This window comes from Embiotoca jacksoni, unplaced genomic scaffold, assembly GCF_022577435.1.
Source record: "Embiotoca jacksoni isolate LCO1_2020_lvr unplaced genomic scaffold, fEmbJac1.0.p SCAF_25, whole genome shotgun sequence".
In the NCBI taxonomy this organism is placed as follows: domain Eukaryota; kingdom Metazoa; phylum Chordata; class Actinopteri; family Embiotocidae; genus Embiotoca; species Embiotoca jacksoni.
In genome coordinates this window covers 137,029-157,548 of record NW_027185376.1, presented here as the reverse complement: position 1 = coordinate 157,548, position 20,520 = coordinate 137,029, and the positions used below count along the sequence as shown (strand labels likewise).

The window sequence follows — 20,520 nt, the reverse complement described above, 5'->3', positions numbered from 1 at the left end:
ACATACTTGATCGTTTTATACCTGCAGGTGTCAAACTTTAATTTTACAGTCACACTTCCAATTAAAGATAACAAAGAACACGCAGCAGAAATGTTTTTTTTTCAATTAACGGGGCTACACAGAGATTGTTTTCTTAATATGCCAGTTAAGAATACTTCAGTTTGCCACTTTTCTTGTGTGATTATACAGTCATTTGGATTTGGGACACGCTAATGAGTTTCCATGTGGGATGAAAGCAGTTCAACTTTTGGACCAGTAGATGGCAGCAAAATTTCATCCAACTGAATATGTTTATTTCCACTTTCCCACCACCACTGTCCTTTATCATTATTGCAGCAATGCCCTCTCAGGCCTGACCTTCACCATTGGTCTAGACAGGTATAGATCCTGTGAGTAACAGCTCTGAGCAGCTGTCAAGACCCCGATCTACACAAGGTCTGTGCATCCCATATTCAGAGGGAAAGCAGATCCCACTTCACTCTTCAACTTCACAGCTTATTCCTTCTGATCGTGTGTGTGTGTGTGTGTGTGTGTGTGTGTGTGTGTGTGTGTGTGTGTGTGTGTGTGTGTGTGTGTGTGTGTATTGATGGAGGAATCAATGCCTTGTCTATGATCTCTGTATGGAGAGAGTGGGAGAGGTCGTACTGGACTGCTGGGTTTAAACATCGCACATGTTCTGCTAACACATTATAAATTACCAGGTCGGTGAAGCAACAGCCATTCCAGAAAAAAATGACACTCTCCCAGTAGCTGCCGCTCATATTTATTCCCCGAATGCTGCATAACGTACGTAAAAAGAGAGCAAAGGAAATCAGAATTTAATGGATACTGGTTTTGAATGGGTGGATGGAACGCTGTTTACTGTAATATCATCCAAAGTCAGAATTTAGTGTGCGTTGTGGATGTCACACGTCAATTTTGTCAAGTTTCAAATTCATACCGGCTACAGTACGTGAAGGATTCTCTCCGGCTCTGCACAGCACAAGAGAAATTTGCCAGCATACTGCTGTGGAGGAGAAGGATGGGTCAAATTTTCAATGAGGCACCAAGGATGCTTGGACACTTTTACATTAGTTAAAACACAAACTGCCGGGTGGTGTCGTCAGGAAAAACTATCAGTTAGGGATTGTTCGTGTGTGACTGCAGTTACAGGCCATCAACTTCCTGCACTCACTGCTTTTTAAAATGCACTTTACTAAGGTTTTGTAATAAAATCCACAACATAGCTATTTATGTCATTTGTTAAAGATGGAAAAAAAAAAAACATTTGGAGATGTAAACCATGTGGTCTTCATTTGCCTCTCAACTGACAGCTTAATGTGGCACTGAAACACCCGTGTAAGGTGACAAAGGACATCTACTGAATTTCATTGTTATGTTGCAACTTGCTCATAAAGGGGGGGAAAAAATACCACAATTCTTTGCTCCAGGTCTCATTTGTTTGGTGTGCACTGCAGGGCGGATTATTCTTATCTTAAAATGCCATGTAGAAGACGGCTAAACAAAGCACATTGGCTCGGACTGTGAGATGAGACACAAGCTGCAGGTACTTTATTTTTGGCATTTCTTGTGTAAAAGGGTTACAAAGGAGCCCATAGGATGCTTGACTCACAATGGTGTGCCATCCTATATTTTTTTTTTCATGCATAGAACCAGACTGACCCAATTTATGCTCTGTAGGTTTCTCTCATCTAGTTGTTTTATGAGGCGAACATTTGGCTATTTTTATTCCAATGTAACCTCCAGCAAGGCACGACCCAGACTGGTTCAGGGTCACAATGAAGAATACATCCACGGGACAGGCTTTTAAAAAAACAAAAAACACATGATAATGTGTGTCATAAGAATGAAGAATAATAATTTGATTCTAAAATTAAAACAGTTTTTCTTTCACTCTTGAATGTAAAAATTTTTCACCATAATTTGCTACGGTGTCACTGCAGACGCGCAAAGGGAGACACCTGACGTCTCCAACCCGTCCGCGCGCCTCCGGTGTGTGGCTGCATAATCAAAGTGTAAAAAGCGCAGCGCGCGTATTCGCGGCCGTCACAAGAACCACGGAGATTTTTTTTGGGGGGGGGGATTAAGTAAGTAAGTGAGTGCGTTTGGCGGTTCATCTGTGAGCGTCCCACAATCACACTTGCCTGCATGCGCGCAATGGCACCGAGCGCTCCTTCGGCTCCTCCCGCTCGCCTCGCAGTGCCGGACGCAATGACCGGACAAGTTTTAACTGTGCGCAGATGATGCTTTTCCTCGTTGGCATCTGATGAATTCTTCACTAGGAAACAGTAACAGGTACGTGAGTCAGTGTACTTTTCGTCAGAAATAAAAAAATACTAATTTAAACGCCTCATTGAAATGTGTTTGTCTTGTCTGTGCTTCAGCGTTTGTCTGTTAAATTTGTATCCGCAGCTTTGTTTCTTCATTGTTTCATTCTGCATGTGCTGTGACAGGTTATCACATTGGAAACTCATCTTTGGGTAATTATCCCTCTGTGGTACTGGACCATATTTGACCCCAGTGATTGTGACGCCCGATGAGGAGCTCCAATCACGGGGTTTAATTGGATTGTACGATTAAGGTTTAATTCTCATATTAAGATTCCTTGGCAGCTGTAATAAATTCCAGATAACAAATGAACATGAGGGGAGATCAATCAGATGCTGTCAGTTAGGTATTCATTGGCAGCAACCTCCTGTTAATTGAGCCGCTATTATTTATCTTGATAATGTAAATTGTATATACAGTTAAGCGCTCTCTCACGCTACTGTGCATCCTTCCTAGTAACTTCACAGCATGTGGACTGAGCCAGAAAACTACAGCATGCATGTGCGTTTCTCTTGCACTGAAGGGTCCATTTCACACACACTTGTAGGTCAGAGTGTTGCACTATGACATTGGGAGAGCAGGATCAGTGGCTAACATGAAAGGGAATAGAGAGAAGAGGCCAATCCATTTCAATTAGTATTTGTTCTACAATTATAAACAAATCGTTCACTGGAGAAGTATACAACCTTGTATCACATAATCAGTGACCTCAGATAAAAAATTTTTTTTAAAAAACTGCAAGGTTTTTGGGGCTGGATGTGTTTTTTTTCTCCAATCTTTTATGATTTGCTACTTAATTACATGATAAACTGACTGTTGTACTCCCATTTGGAGACTTCAAGGTGATCGGTATTGGTGCCTGCTTTTCCTGTGCTTCTTCGGGCTGCTTCTCTTGTGGACAATAATATGATACTGGAGCCATTGAGGGACTGCGTGGAATTATAGACTGAGGAAATCTTTAAAAGCCTCCTGGGTTCGGGCCAGGTCTAAAAATGATCTGACTTTCTCAGTGTCTTTCTCTCTATTTCTGTCACTGAAAGAGAGGGGGAGCTAAGATGGATCCGTTTGTTTACCATCTGGACACAGGTGTGAGCATTACCACAGCTAGCTGGCCTTCGGCCAGATGGGGAGGTCTGGGAATAAATGAGAGGAAGGATGGATTGCAAGGAGCAGAGCACGGGACCAGAGCCAACCGGACCTCTCAGGATGTCAGCGCGGACTTATTACCCCTCCCCGAAGAGCTAACCTCACTGATACTGTTCAAAACCACAATGCTGGCCCCCTTTCTTAAAGTTACCATCACTGCTTTCTAGTTTTCTTTTTCTATTCTTTGTGTTGAATGTCGTGTTCGGGATGGAGAGGGGTACATTTGGCAGGCTGACTGGAACAATCAATGCACTGCACAGTCAAACTTTGCTGTTAAGAACATGAATTTCTGCTGAGTCTGGATTGAGAGGATTACAATAGGAGCCACAGAGCCATATCGTGGGAAGCCATCAATAACCTATGTGCTTTAAGTTTTCATTCAGCAGGAAAAATAAAACACTTGTGTCAGCAAACAACAGTGATGGTCAGCAAAGAGCATTACTGCTGGGATGTCGAACCATTAGGCTGCATTGTATTTATAAATTCATCAGACTACTGCTAAGAGCCATCCAAGCAATGATGCTGCCATTATCTGCAGATACTCATCTGACTGATGAGGTGGGGAGAAATGTTGTGCCTGCGTTTGCATGAAGAAAAAAAAAAAAAAAGCTATGTAATGAATGCGTAAAAAAAACAAACAATGCTCTTTTTTGATGGGTAGGTCTGCCAAACATCTCACCTCCCATGTCACCGGGACGTCTCCATGGCGATGTTTAGCAGCGCAGAACAGCTCTGGAACGAGTCAGAGCGCCTCGGATGGGATGAGAGGAATGACAGCTCGGAGGTGTCAGGGCAGGACGAGCGCAATTACTACGCCATGCTGTACTCCCTGCTCATCCTGGCCATCGTGTTTGGGAATGTGCTGGTGTGTCTGGCTGTGCTGAAGGAACGTTCCCTCCAGACCACCACCAACTACCTGGTGGTCAGCCTGGCTGTGGCCGACCTGCTGGTGGCCTCGCTGGTCATGCCCTGGGCTGTTTACTTGGAGGCGAGTATCTGTATTTACAAACTTGTGACAGGAGAGTACAGTGGCACTGATCAAAGTGGGCCCAAACTTTTGGGGGTTTTGACACTTTCTTTTCTATTGCACATGATTTCCTTTCGTAAATTTTTGTAAGTTTTATACAATTACATTACATATAAACATCCATATATACACGAATATTATCACAATCAACGTTTTGCATGCAGTTGAGTTGTCAGTGTTTAGATTAGTTTTACTACGATGAGTGTTTTGAATATCAGAAGTTGCTGCAAACCATTTATCCATGAGTTTTTGATAGCTATTTCAACGGTTTATTCATTACTTAACTGTAGCTAATTCAACCGTTTATTTAAGACAAGCTTACTATTATTTCAACGCTTTCGCAATTCTTTGTCTTTGTGTGTCAGATTTTTGGCTCTTGGATTGCTTTCAATTGTTTATCCATTACTTTTAGATAACAATTTCAAACTTTTTATCGATTGTTTTTAATGTTAGCTATTTTGACAGTTCATCCATAAATTTTAGTTTCAGGTTTTTAACTCATAGCCAACTTCCATTACTTTTAGCTAATTACTTCAACTGTTTATAGATTGTTCAGCTAACTATTTTAACAATTTAGTCATTTTTATTTTGTAATACACAAATATCCTTTTTTATTCATTGCTTCTAATTAGTTGTTACGTCAATGGTTCCTCTGATACCCCTGAAAAATACAGAAGAAGGTCTGCCACTTGTGGTATAAGTACCCCCAAAATAGGAAATCATTGACGGATCACAAAGAGCTCTAAAGAGAAGACGGGACGTATTAGAAGAAATACAGACGCTTGGCAGTGAGTGAGGAGTTGACATTGGAGAGGAGAGGAAGCTGAGTGGGAGATGCAAAACAAAGAGAAACTCAAATCAAAGAAGAGGGTCAAGGATGAGGGTCATTTGGGGCCTATGACATGGTGTCAACTGTGTGGGTGATCAGAAAAATGGTGACGACGGACGGTATTTTAGATGGTGTTTCACCATCCATGTTGATTAATCATAATTGCTGAAGGACACTTCATCTGCTTTGGGGAATTGGCTGAGCTTCAAATGACAAAGAAGCAAATGAAAACCTTTGAATATTATTTTGATCCATCTTTTGTTGCAAAAAGCTATTTATAGGTACTGTTAATTTTTTTTCCAAACATTACTCACTGGTGTGAGAGGATTTGCCTGCTAATTGTTAATTTCCTCAGCCTCTCTCCTCACATTACTTACTGTTCAGCATCTCCATTAGGTGTACCGGCGTACATGACCATCGTTCATCCACATTTCATCAAAGTGATACGCTGCACACTGAAAACACACTGCAGGAGTGTCCTTTTTATTATGCAAGAGCATTGATACAGGCATTTAACAGCATCCTTAAAGCTTTGGAGGGGCCAGCGTGTTGTTTGAGGGCAGGTGTTTACCTGCATGAGGTCTAAAAATCATCCGGTTGAAGTCCAGTTATGTCTAACAAGCAACCACCCTGCTGTCAGAAGTGTCAGTGGAGTGCTATTTTTCACAGCGGGCAGAAGATTCAATGGCAGGTGAACCAGAAAAACAAAATAACATACTCAGTGAGCAGAAGCTGATAAATTAAAGATGATTATGTTGTGTGAAAGGTAAATTGAGGTAGTCAGAAACCAGGATGGGATTCAGTCATGAGTTTAACTTCTTTGGGAGTAGTCATGCTGTAAGAGCATGTGCTACATTTTTAATTACAGTGTGTATCTCTTCAGTTTAGATTCAGAAGCGACGCTTACAATCCCATAAAGAGTGGGTCATTAAAATATTGTAAAAAAAGTTCAATATTCAATAATTAAGCATGAATGTAAAGGTCAGTAATGTCTCAGAAAAGGTTGGGAAAAAACAAATTAGTTCAGCATGAGAGATTTTCAACTCTCAAGACACACGATCACCCTGCGAGCTCTAATCTGAAGGACACGGGATTAGCTTGTTGTGACCAGAGGGTTGCTGGTTCTCTCCTGCAGGTGTTTCTTTACAAGAGAAGTCGCTCTCCTTGCCCTCAGCAGTTCTAATCATGTGCCCTTGAGCAAGTCACCTCACCCCTGAATGGCACACTTGATCTGTGACTTGTATTTGAACAAAGTGGTTGTACTGGCAGAAATGACTGAGCACTCACTTGCCACAATTCATCCTAAGTGATGTTGCTCAGCTTCAGCAAATATATGACCTGACCATAGACGCAGCTCCATTTGCAGAGCGGAAGTTAGTCCTGTTTCAAGTCAGGTGTTTCCTTTCATTGAATAAAATAAAATGTGTTCAAAAACATAAAATGCACACCGTCACAGCTACACTTCTTCCACCATCACTTCCAAAAACTGAATTCATCAATATCAATGTATCAAACAGCCTTTTCTCACCCTTATTGATTTCCAGTGTCCGAACAATTTCTGCACCCGCTGTGTCCTTTCATTGAAACTTTTAGCAGACCTCACTACAGATCACATATGTTCAAACACAGTCAATATGAAGTGCCTGCAGAGCCCCACTGAGTCACCATGATACTCCCACACTGTGCATACAATATTAAATATGTACTCAACTGTGTGCCTTCAATCTTTTTGATTGCGGGGATGACTGAGTACAAACAAGTGCTGTGTGCATAAAGTATATCTGCATGTTGTGTTTGAAATGGTGTTAGATCGACATTTATTTGTTTCTAGAAGGCCCAAATGTTTTCAAAGATTAAAACGACGACAGTGGCATGCCAAAACAAAGACATAAACACAGGCATTCACTTCTTGAAATTGGTAGTTATGGGGTACAAGGTTTAGGATTGAGGTTGAAGAGCTACTGCAGCAATTTTGTGTTGAAATGTCATTAAATCTGACAATTTCCAATTTAAAAAAGTCACAACTGATGCAGCAAAGGACAAGTTGTCCTAGTTTTCCATCCTATGCTAACTTCATATATATTACTCATACAGTTAGTACATGAAAAAGTCAAAGCTGTAGCATTCTGTAGTAAGAAAATGATATGAGAGTTGCACCAGTGACATTGTTTTGTCATTTCTTCCACACTGCACACTCAAAACGTTCTTAGGAAAAGCATGTAATATGGAACTAAGGAACTAGGGCGCAGTGCTAGTGTGGGTCAAACCCCTGACTGTCAACACCTGTCTCTTTTAAACTCCATGCCCCCAGTTAGAAATACTCGTAGCCACCCCGTCTGAAAAGAGAAGCCAATGCAGAAATGGCTTAAAGTGCAATATCACTGAGGGCCACTAAGGGCGGGTTTCCAAAAACCTCTGGTTCCACGGACTCAAATTCAAAAAGCGTAGACTACTTTCTTGAAACACAAAGCCAATTCATTTTTTTTCACAAGTCATTATAAAGTCATTGGCTAAATTCACTCCTGGTCAGTGGTCCTTCTGAAAATAATTACATATGAGGTCTCCAAGAGAGGTATGTTTGGGGGTATGCTTGGTTTGATTGACATGCTTGGGGTGCAGTCAGGCTGCCAATAAAGCTGAACGTGGATGTCTATGAATCTGATGCACTCTTCACTCCTCCCCGGCTCCATCCTTTTGTCCAAACAGGGTCCCTTCTGGCTCCTCAAAAAAACAAATTGGCGATGGACAAAATGCCAGACTCAAGGCTTTAAAGCAGCAGTTCACAAGCTAATGGGGGCCGTCACGCTGGGTTGCCACTTGGTTTAATCCAGATAACCCAGATGACATCATCATGATATCATTAGGGTTATTTTCTGAGACTTGACAAAACTGCTCCAGAGCAACAGAACGATATTAACCATGACAAGTTACTTGATTTTTATGTTTAAAATTGGTGGAACGCACCTTTAAGCATGAAGTTAGAATCACTGTGTATGACTAATGGTTAATATTAAGTTCAGTTAGAATTGGATTAAAATTAGGAATGTGAATATCAGCAGTGAAATGTTTCTACATTAGTATAAAAACCATTGTGCTTGTGAATGTGTTTCTCTGTGTGACATCTCTGGTCTTTGTAAGAAAGAGATTGCCGTCTATTTACTGTACATCTTTGCTGTGTGTGCCTGTGTGTATTCCCGTGTGAGCTTGCCACCTCTCTGTGCAGGTAGGCGTATATTCTCATCCTGGATTTTCAGAGATTCAGTAGTGAGGCAATGCACTTGCATTTATCCCTGTCAGACAGTTATTACCAGGCATTATGGCGCCTAAGTGAAAGCCTGTCGTCCTCAGCAGCATCCTGCTCTGGGGGCTGGGGGTGGAGATGTGGGAATTTGTGGTATGGTTCGGTTAGCCAGGGGGGGGGTTTGTGTCCATTCTGAAAAACAAAAACGCCCTTCAAGAAAATTAGACGCCGTGTTTGACGGGTTCCCTCCTTTGACTTTATGTTACGCTAACAATATGTAGATATCGTCCATCAGGGCAACAGGACCACAGAACATATACACCTTTAAGCTAGTGTTATCTGAGGAAAAATACCGTATGCTTATATAAACATACATGTAAATTAGCCCAACGCATATCCCTATAGTCATAAATGCTTAAGATAAATATAGCAGAGCGAGAACGTTGGCATCTCTGACTTGTTTTTCTTATTATTTGGGGGCAAAACAATCTCATGTGTGCACATTGTTTCCTTCATACTTGCCTCTTTGTCACCTGTGCGAGAGTGTGCTTTCATAGGTGCTTCACACTTCATGGTGGAGAGGGAGGGGGGGGGGGGACGTGTGCATTGTTAATCTGCCTGTGTGTCCTGTGCAGGTGGTCGGCGGTGCTTGGCTTTTCAGCCGGCTCTACTGTAACATCTTTGTCACGCTGGATGTGATGATGTGCACCGCCAGTATCCTCAACCTGTGTGCTATCAGCATTGACAGGTGAGTGTGTAAGAGTGTGTGGGGGTTGTTGTTTTTACCGTCTTCCTGCAGTTATTGCGTAGCACTATGTTGCCATGACACCTGGACGGTAAATGCCACGCATGCGAGAGTTTCATATTTCCAGGTATCTTCTTTCCTTCACCTTCACCTCATTGATATTTAAATGCTTGCCGCAGGATGAGGGCAGTACTTTCCCATCTGGCGGTTATCTTCTTGATAGACATGTGTCTGTGTGTATATTTGTGTGGGGGTGTGACCCAACGAAAGATGGTGAGGAGGTCACCGAAACGATTACTTTTCATTTACATTTTGGGGTTTGGAGCTTTAGGTTCACATCTAGTTTCTGTGCGTTTATTTGCATTAATGCAGGATGAACTGTGTTCAAACTTTTACTGTAGACGTGCATCTTGTATCTATATTATTTATTTGCTTGGTTTTCTTCTTATGTCGCAGTTAATATTTAATACCTTTCTGGGGTCTTTAAACTTATAACCTGCAGGCTTCAACAGTTCAACTACACAGAATGAATAAGGCACTACATAAGCACTCGACGTGTCAGGGGGATCTATTTGCACAACCTGCATGGAGAAGGGAGTATTTGCCTTTCTCTGAAGGTAGTAAAATTGCAGAGGAAGATGAGTGCTTTCATAAGACTGTCTGTTAGTTAATGTTCCATAAGTCCCAAGTTCACTTTGTATCTCTCGATATTTGGTGATATGATAATTTGCAAATTGGTGAAGGAATTTACACATCTACATTAACAAATAAGGTGCTCCTTCATCATTAATTTCATCTAATATTTCCCCGTCTTATTGATGGACGATTTAAAAAAAATAAATAATAATAATTCAGACAGAACTTTTGTCCCAAATGAAGACGTTTAAATATCTCCAGATCTGGGCACAAGTGAGGGAAGGAAGGAGTGGGAGATTAACAGGGAGATCGGTGTGGTGCCGCTGTAAAACAGGCATTGTACCGCCCCGTTTTGGTGAAGAAAGAGCTGAGCCGCAAGGCAAAGCTTTCGATTTACCAGTCAAGATACGTTCCAACCAAGTGGCAACCAACAGTGACATCACCCATTGGTTTGGAGCCAGGAGTGACCATGACCATATTTGGGCGAGCTGGGGGGAGCAAGAGGCAGATCTGACTCGATCTGATTGGAAACCTCGACGATACCGAGTCCTGCCGACTGATAACTGTAATCCGACTGCACCATGGGCCTGTCAATCAAAAAGACACGCACCCAAAAACACTGCTTTTTGAAGCTTTTTTTTTATTTTTTATTAATGACTTTACCTGACCGAAAAAAAAATAACTTGTGAAAAAAATGTATATACACTCCATGGTTCCGACCCTCGCCTATGGTCATTAACTTTGGGTAGTGAGCGAAAGAATGAGATCAGTTGAAATGAGTTTCCTCCGTGGGTTGGCAAGGCTCAGCCTAGACAGGTTAAGGAGCTCCAACATCGAGAGGGACATCCGAGTAGAACAGCTGCTCCCTTTATTTAAAAAGATCCAGTGAAGGTGGTTCAGGCATCCGATTAGGATGCCTCCTGGACACCGGAGGAGACCCTGAATACACTAGAGAGATTATATATCTCTTCAGGCCTGGGAATGCCTCGGGATTCCCCAGGAGAAGCTGGACAGCGTTGCTGGGGAGTGATGCCGAGGCTAACTTCTTTAAGCTGCTGCCACCGTGCGCTGACCTCGGAAAAGCAGCAGAAAATGGATGGATGTAATTTTCGTGTTTGAGCTTAAAGGCAAAATGGCACATTCAAAATGCAAAACGGGAAGAGGCCCAGAGGCAAATTCATGCACAGGACTTCCAAATGAGTTAACCTGGCCATGGTCAAGTAAAGTAAAAGGGTATTGACGCCTGATTTTGAAACATTTTTCCAGCTGAAAGTTGTGTTCGTCAGTGAGTTGAGAAAATTTGATAAACCCTGGTCTAATCTACCCGTTTCAAACTCCTGCGGGAGCCATCTCCTAAACTACATGACATCTAAACAACCTCCTTTTAATACCGTACAGCAACAATATGTGAGTCGATAGTGAGACTGACGGACAATTCTGGAACACTTCTCGCATCTTTTGTCTCTATGATTGCATATTTCTAGATGCCTGCTTTTTTTTGTACACAGCATAGTTTGCACCAGAGCGATGAAGTTACTCAGAGTCCTGTGGTTCTCTGTGATTGATTATTACACGAGTCAACAATACCTTTTAAGCGTCACGTTTGTGAGGTTGGAAATTAATTAAAAGCGCCAGGGGCATTATTATTGATGGTGTGTAGTGCACCTGCATTACCATTGTGACAGCATTGTTTGTTTATAAAATCACAGCCACAACTGCTTTGATAACAGTGAAGATCTGTCATCGGTTAAAAGGAAAAGTCAAGCTGGGCTAATCAGATGCAGCATAAATACACCAGAAAGGAAGTTCTATCGTCAAACTTCAAGGTGAATTGTCTTTGTGAAAGTACTCGCTGTGCAGGTATCGTTTGGAGCGGTGACTCACAGCTGATGGGCCTTGTTTTCTTTCTAAACTCAAAGAGTAACTTAAAGCAGCACTTGATCAATAAACCATGTTCGTTATTTTTTACCACTCCACTTTCTCATCTATGCTTTTATACAACCAGACAGCACCATGGCAGCGGGGTAAAGGCCGAGTAAAGTGGCGAGGGAGGAGTATTTTTAGTGAACGTCTGTGCCTGTTTGGCTCCGGGTTTCACGCTGCATTTTGCCCAGAGATGAACCAAAGTAATTAGTCTGATGAGGATAAACAATCATGGCAGTTATCTGGCTCTAAACAACATAACATCACATCCATTTTGGGTTGGGGTCCAGCATAATTGCTGCCTCTTCAGAGCAAATGCTGAACCTAGTTTTCCTGTGCTCATTATACACTCTTGGCGTATAATGTGCTGATTAACTCTTAAATCAAAGCCCCACTGGGGTTATTGCTGAATATCCAAATTGTTTCTAAATAGAAATGCCTGGTTTGCTACTCTATTGTTGGTCTTTACAATGTCCACTTTTTCTGAGCAGTGCATTTCTTGGCATCCCTAAAGCCCATTTTTTTCCCCCTCACTCTTAATTATTCCCTTTTACTGTACTATATCAGCTCTTTTCTCTTCATTCAAATGTCACTTCCTATTCCCCGTGCACTTTTTCAGACTCGAATCCTTGTGTGTGTGCGTTTGTGTGTGTGCATGCGCAGGTATACAGCAGTAGTGATGCCCGTCTTGTACAACACCACCCATCGCTCCAGAAAGAGAGTTTTTGCGATGATTGCCACTGTGTGGGTCCTGGCCTTCGCCGTCTCCTGTCCCTTGCTTTTTGGCTTCAACACCACAGGTCAGATCAACAACATTTTAACTGTGTCTTCCTGTTTAGATGTGTCCCTCTGAGGTTGTGCAGGCTGCCAAAACAGAGTGCGAGGCACAAAAGCACCGTGACATTCTGAAATGCAGCATCAAAATTCAGTCTACGTGCCGTTGCGGGTGGCTGGGGGACATGAAATGTAACCTCTAATGGGATTTGAAGGTGCACTTAGCTTGTAAAAAATATAGTTTGTCTTCCTCTGTGGCCTTGAGTTTAGTCAAGGCTGACAAAAAATATCCAGTGTTGATGGTATTGGAGTTAAAGTGTTTATTGGAGCCATATGGCATGCTGGATTTTTAGGATGTGGCAGGCCGAATTCTTTGCAGAAGCAACTGATTGAGAAAAACTTTTCAGGTTTCTGACAGCTTCCACATCTCTTACTTAATATACAAAAAAACTCAACAAATAAGTTGCAAAATTCCCATAAAACCACCATTGCAGGAAATTACATCTTAAAAAGACCCAATGTTAACACTGTAAAAAAAAAAAAAGTCGTGGTGTTTCGCTCATTCTGCAGCATAACTACATTCTTGAATTTGATTTCAAGCAAGAGTACTATTCAAAATTCACTCTGAACTATTCGATTATTATCGCATATTTGTGACCCATCACTAATCCATACCAGTGACTAAAAGTCAGGATACTTGGCCTCTGCTGCTTCAGTTTTCACCAATTTTTGTAAATCAGTCTCTTTTAAGTACAAAAACTTTATTGAAGTGCAATCTCACATTACTCAGATGATCTTAGTCTGTCATGCTACATCATTTATCTGTTGTGTGCACTGCAGTTTGTGTTGAAGTGATTTATTTTGGGTGGCGTCACTTTAAATTGGCTTTAGGCATCTCTATCTCAGATTCTTGGTTAAAATATTATTTTTTTTCAAATTATTGGTTTGCTTAGCGTTCTGGTTAACTGAGGTTCCCATAGGTGGAAAGAGGGTGTCATCTTGTCTCTCTAATAATTCTGGAATTTATTCATGTTCTCCAAAACTGGAGATTTGCTGTGATGACCAAATAATGTCTTCTGTGAAGTGCCAGCAAGAAATATCCAAAGCCAAGCTAAGAAATGTGAGAGACGTCACCAGTTGCTATTTTAATTTCAATCGCCAGCAGCACAGATGGGTGACTGCACACACACACAATTAAGAGCACTCCTCAAACACAATGTAAAGCGACTCACAAAGATCCAAGCATGTGGTTTTAGTCTTCTCGCAATTACTGTAAAACAAAGGCAACTGATTGCAGGAATCTCAATGTTTTGTTAGCACATATCACCGTTGACGGAGGAACCAGTGGGTTCACATCGGAAACGCTCATCCTCCTTTAAAAGCAATGGACTGAAAAAGACGAGCTGGACAAGACAAACGCTGCGTCGCCCCCAAACAAAACGGCTAAATACTATGAATCTAAAAACTGAAGGCAGTTCAGAGTGGCCACAAATAGACTGTATCTGTCTGTCCTTGTTTCCATCTCTGTGTACTGAGGTATGAGGTATTGATCCAGGGGAACATATACAGAGGGGTGAACCCCATCTGTTTGTCCATACCAATTATATGCAATATCCATTTCACAGCTGCAGTGAGAGCCAGACGTTTTTGTTTTTGTTTTCAATTTATAGCTCTATTAGCTCACCTGATAGATATTTAACTGTGGACTTTTGATTGAAAAATTGTTCTATACAATATCATGATTATGTGAGATGGTCTCTTATCCTGAATTTATGGCGCAGTTATTGGCAAATCAATCATGCCTCCATCTCGCAGTCGTCCCTGTGAGGTTGCCTGTGCAGCACTGTACAGTTCAGCACACGTGCAGAATATAAAAAAGGACAAGCCAACATTTAAGAGATGGAGAGCACGCTCCGGGGTCAGAGGTCATCTGTAAATTACACCTTCCGTCTCTTTATCTCTTCATCATCCTGTGATTTTGAAGCCGTTTCGCATAATGATATGTTCCCTCTGCTGCAGATGACCCGATGGTGTGCTCCATCTCCAACCCTGACTTCGTGATCTACTCCTCTGTGGTGTCCTTCTATCTGCCGTTTATTGTCACCCTGCTGGTCTACATCCGCATCTATGTCTTCCTCAGGATGAGGCGGAAGCGGATCACCTTCGGACAGGCCAGCGGAAAAGTGCAGCCAGACTCCACCCCTCCGTCTGTGGTGAGACCGTTATCGTCATCCTATTCCTTCTATTTTCTTCAGTGACGTTTTCAATTTACTGAATTATGGTACAAGGGCATAGGAAGAGACACTTTATAAAAGAGTTTATAAGAGATAAATTGTTTGTGAGAACAAATTTGGTTTTTTTCCAGGTTGTGGCAGATGTTTATCTCTCACCAGCTCGTTTTCTTTTTAGCTCGTTGACTCGTTAAAAATTCTTCAGTTTGACCTTTCTTTATCTGCAAATCATGAATTCAATAAAATCCTTCATAAAGTACTTAAGACTTCATTCATCATACTCTGATTTTTGTAGAACCCTGTATTAATGATTAAACAAGCTTGATTATCATAATGATAACATTTATAGCTGCAGACTTGATTTTTTATCATCTTTTATTAACAGTGGTTTAAAGTATTTAAGTACATTTAGTTCAGTGCTGTACTCAAATACAACTTTGGGGTACTTTTCTCAAGTATTTCCATTCGATGTTACTTTCTACTCCACTACATTTGCCTGACAGATTTAGTTACTTTTCAAATGAAGATTTGAAACAATAATAAAACAAGCTTTTAAATTACAACACATTGTTAAGGATTATAAACCAGTGGTTTCCAACCCCGTTTGTTTTCTGACATTTTACGAAAGGCAGTTTGTAGTCGCGGTCACATTCAAGATTCAGATTTTTGCCTTCTAAACTTCTCACATTGTTTCATTTTAATAGCTGTTTAAATGATCCAATATGTCACTGAAGACTAAAGATTGACGAAATAGTCGAGACAGATTTATGGACCAGAACTTTGTAATTTTCTTTTTTCCTCTACAGGTAAGCATCTCACAACCCCTCAGATTTATCTGCTGTCCCTGTAAATACAACTGGATATAAAGTAGTTATAGCTCCACCTGCAGCAACTCCACCAGTAACATGCTGCTTACACACTGATGCTTCACTATTAATAATCATATCTTACTTAGTAAAATATCAGTCAGAGGGACCAAATCACTACATTTATTTTAATAGTTTAACTGCATTTTGCTGCTAATACTTCTGTACTTTCACTTCGGGAGTATTTTTTTTTTTTCCCAATTTGTATTGGTAATGGAGTATTTTTGCATTACTGTATTGGTGCTTTTACTGAAGTAAAGGGTCTGAATACTTCTTTTACCCTTGTGACAATGGCTTTATTATTATTGCTTATTGTTGACTTACGACATTTATATCTGCAGACAAATTATGAATTATTTATTGATTTGATTTGATTTGATTTGATTAGATTAAGGACTTTAAATCACTCAACAGCCAGAGAGATCTTCTAAAACCCTATTATAAAACTTCTCAAATTTGATCGTATAAAGTTCAAAATTCATGGTGGTCCCGCTCAGAATAATTGTGCTATTTTCCAGCTCCTGAATCTTTGTAGACGCAAGGTCTTCTCTTGACAGCAACTATATATTTCTCATGTAGGTATAGTCTCTCTCCCTCATTTACATTCCCCTGCTATATGCACACAGATAATGACTTGCAAATTATAATTCAACTTTATATCAGACCTCCTCTGTTAGACACACTACCAATGCACACGTACCTCACAAGCAAAGCCTTTGTTAAAAACTCGTACCTTGCTCCTTTACGGGAGAAAATGCAAAGTGTAGACAGAGCGAGTAAAATTGCCACGGTAAAAGCTGCTTTTCTGGTATGCAGAAAGGTTTTTAAGTGACTTACCGGTAAAAGGCTACAGAGAGAATGGCAGAAAAATCCTCGCCATATCTTATTATTATGGGACAGTTAAAGAAAAGCAGTGTGATTGTGTGTGAAAATGCTCTATATGCAGGTAAATGGTTGCAACAGGGAGAACACAGGTCAAAGGTAAAATGTAAATGTGCAGCTCTGTCAGTGGCTGACACGGCTGTCACCGCGAAACTGAAGCAGCTCTTAATTAAGATGGCGCGTCAGGTTGAAAATAGGGAGTTTAATCAAGACATCCCTTCTTTATGTTGGTCTCTGTCTCTGGCTCATTTACACCACACTTAATACATATTTGAAGAAAACAATTGATTGATGAAGAAAATAAAACTACAAACCATAAACATCTATGTTGCATTTATGTTTCCTGTACTGTTGCAGGGCACTATAAAAAAACAAAAAACAATAGGGAGTGTTTTAGGACAGGCAGGCTGCTACAGGTACAGTTAAAGTGTATGGGAGTGTGTGGCTAGCAATAAGCAAAATTAAGTGTGTAATACATAAAACGTGAGGTAAAAAATGAAGAAAGTAAACAGTTTATAAGATGTCCTAAATAGATCATAGACTGTTAAGTCTTTTGTGTTTGTTTAAAAGCAGGCTTTAATCACAATTTAGTCCTTTAAAAAAAAAGCATCATAGTGTCTTATCAATTTGTACTGACAGTGATTTTCTGACAAGGGTGACGCTTTTCTTGAAATGATGGCTTCTCATTATAATGCAAATCTGAATTGTTTTCCCAACAAGCTGTCAGTTGTTTGATCGAATCCATCACTCTAATGTTTGTCCCAGTTACATCTATCATACAAATGATGGATTTATCATAATGTCCATGGGCAAGGAGACATCAGGTCATGTTTGGTGCATCTGTATCTAGCCCTATTTTTAAAAGACGGTGTATAACAAAAACAACCTTTTTAGACAATTCAGTCTGGTAATTTGCCCAGCTTCACCACATCCAGAAGCTGTATGTACAGTGGCTGAATTCTTCCCACTCCATTTCTCCCCTTTAATTTACTCCAAATTACACACAGGTCCTCCATTTTAACAGCACATTACTGATAATTGGCTATAGTTGAGCCCCAGTTTGGAATCTCATTCATGAGTGGAGACACCTTTTGTAAGATCCAAGCCCTGGGAGAGTTCAGGCTGAGAGAGTTATAATGGAGAAGTGTTTTGAAATAACATAACAGGACTCCAACTCAGTCAAGTGAAGGAACATTTGATATGAAGGAGTCTGTCTTTTTTTTTTCCTTTTCTAATTGAGCAGCACAGTGTTTGGCTCAGGAGTGACTGAAAACACAACAGGCATGGCTTTCTCTGGAAAATATTTTCAATCTTGAACTTCCCTCTGATTCCCCAGGAGACTTGTCTGCAAGAGGAGACTCCCAAGGCAGACTTGTCACCCATAAGGATTAAAGTGGTAGGTGTTCTGTTAAACTAGCGATCCAACACAACTGTGTGAATCTTGGTTTTATTTAGTGCTCCAGTTTTACTGAATACAGCACAGCATAATGCCTGACTAACTCTCATACTGAGTGTGTTGGCGTATTGTGACATGGTGGCACGAAAGGCGGATCCGTTTTTAGCTCCTCGTGTGGGTATGTCCATGCGTATGTTCATGCACACTTGAGTTTTTCGTTCTGCTGTGCGGTCCCAGCCCAGGGGTCCGAGAAGGGGCCGAGAATCATGATTGTGAAGCGGAACTCGTTGCCTTGTGTCACCTGGTCACTAGTCAGCTGAGCTAAGTCTGTGGGTGACGCACTGCAGCACCTGCACCGACTGTTCAAAGGCGGAGGAAATAAGCTGTCATTTTCCCTCGAGGAAAACGTGTGATGAGTAAGAGAACGCCATGAAAATTCGTGTTTAAGGACGTGCTGGAAGTACACGCTAAACAATACCTAAAACTTGTTAACGAGTCTTGTCACCCAAGAGAGAAAAGGCTCATTGGATTTGTTGAATTCACTGCAGGTTTCGAGAGTGAGGGTACAAGAGATACTAAATGAAAAAACTACTAAAATGAAAGATTGTATTCATACACAGATACTGTAGCCACGTTTCCTGATGTGTGCTCAATGCTAATTGTGGTACTGTTATTTAAAAAGCTGGAGTGGGGGCACTTTAAGTCTGTTTGAACAGCACTTCTGACATGAATTGGCTATAACTTCCAATTTTGTGACTCCTATTCACCACTTTGTTGGCTTAGTGGATTACCAATCAACTTCTAATATTTTCCACAGGAGGTTAAGGCAGATGAACTAAAGGCAATATTTCAACAGATATTACACTGCAGGTGAGGTTTGAGAGAATAAAGAAGGTAGTGCGATAAAGTGTAATTACTTAATTCAAACATTAACGCTGCAATAATTTTGATTTTTTTTTTTTTTTTTTTTTTTTTTTTTTTTACATTTCGGAGCATCACAATAAACTGAAAACAAAGCCAACAATAACACATTCAACAGACAGAAAGCAACATTTAAACTAGTGTTTAGACACCTGACAAATTATTATGATCATAGGTATAACGCCGCCGGAGTGCATCGGAACGACACTCTGGCTCTTCAGGGCTTTATTTCCTCACTCGGAGAAAAAAGTGGCAATCATCTCTGAAGAGTATCACGCAAGAGAGCCAATAAAAACAAATGGAATGGTCAAAGTTCTCATATTGACATTTAAGCTGTACCGATTGCTTCACAACATCAACTCGAAGCCTCGTTTTGATCCACTACCGTTTCCCTTGTTAAAGTTACTACATTATGCATTAATACAAACTTAAGACAGAAATCAAAATGAAATGAAATGAACGCAAATATAAATGATGGCTCAATGTAGGATGAGGATACTGGCATTAACATCGTCTGCCATTTGCTGCTCGGCTGCTAGTGCACCAGGCCGGTTTTACTGAAAGGTGCTGCCTGTTGCAGTTGGAAATGAGGTTGAAGAAGGTGGTGAAAGTGAATAAAAACACTGAGGCTGCAGGCCAGAAAACCAAAACAGTGAGCTGAAAGACATTATGACACTACACAGAGCTGAGGGAAACTGCAATGTTACTATTCTGATGCTGGTTTGTCACAACAACTGACACCGTTCACATTAGACATGAATCATTTCATCTAATGTTTATATGAAGATAGAGATTAGTGCAGCTTTACAAATATAACATTGCATTACAATAAAACTATTATATTTAGGCAGCCTTTGCATTGGATATGCGTTTTGATTCATTTCAAGTTGTCAATAACTGCTTATCGTTTGTCCCTTTAGCAGAGCGTAGAACCCTCTGGTCCTTCAAAGCCCAACCTGCTCTCAGGATGCTTGTGGCGCAAACGCCCGAAGACGGGACCGGCTGAGAACTCCATGATGCCCCCAGTGGACACGCAGAACTACTGCAGCATCAGCCACGCTTCCTGCGGCCGCACCGAGCTGGATCTGGAGCGGGAGCGAGGGGAGCAAAACAACGCGGAGGAAAAAAAACAGATCGAGCGTCCTCCTATTGGGATGAGCTGCGAGGTGAAGGACCTGTCCAATGGACGAACACACACGTCACTGCGGCCGATGTCTCACGCCAACGTCAACAATCCACGGTTCAGGAGCATGCACGCGCGGGAGAAAAAGGCCACTCAGATGCTGGCCATTGTGCTCGGTGAGTGGAGACAATCATAAGCCGAAGATATAAACATGTAATACTTACTTATTCCGCTTCAACTCCCTTAACAATTACAACATTACCCTCCCCCCCACCCCCACCACCCCCCGACCACCTGCGCACTCACCTGGCCACGATAGTACCAGTGCATTTGCTGCATAATTTGCAGCGCAACAATAAATGAAGCCGGAATGTCAACGGACAAAAGTGTGGCTGGCTTCGGGTTCACAGTGTGTGCGCAGACACACACACACACACACACACACACACACA

General features: G+C 41.2%; 1 protein-coding gene across 1 annotated transcript in view; it reads left to right on the top strand.

Moving 5' to 3' along the window:
* Positions 1–2,096: 2,096 nt before the first annotated feature.
* Positions 2,097–20,520, top strand: part of drd3 (dopamine receptor D3) — a 31,045-nt gene continuing 12,621 nt past the window's right edge. The window contains exons 1-7 of the mRNA XM_069159405.1: positions 2,097–2,295; positions 4,136–4,462; positions 9,207–9,319; positions 12,539–12,675; positions 14,669–14,862; positions 17,965–18,024; positions 19,866–20,244. Of these exons, the coding sequence (XP_069015506.1) occupies positions 4,178–4,462; positions 9,207–9,319; positions 12,539–12,675; positions 14,669–14,862; positions 17,965–18,024; positions 19,866–20,244 (1,168 nt within the window). The 5' untranslated portion in view covers positions 2,097–2,295; positions 4,136–4,177. The remainder of the gene's footprint in view (positions 2,296–4,135; positions 4,463–9,206; positions 9,320–12,538; positions 12,676–14,668; positions 14,863–17,964; positions 18,025–19,865; positions 20,245–20,520) is intronic.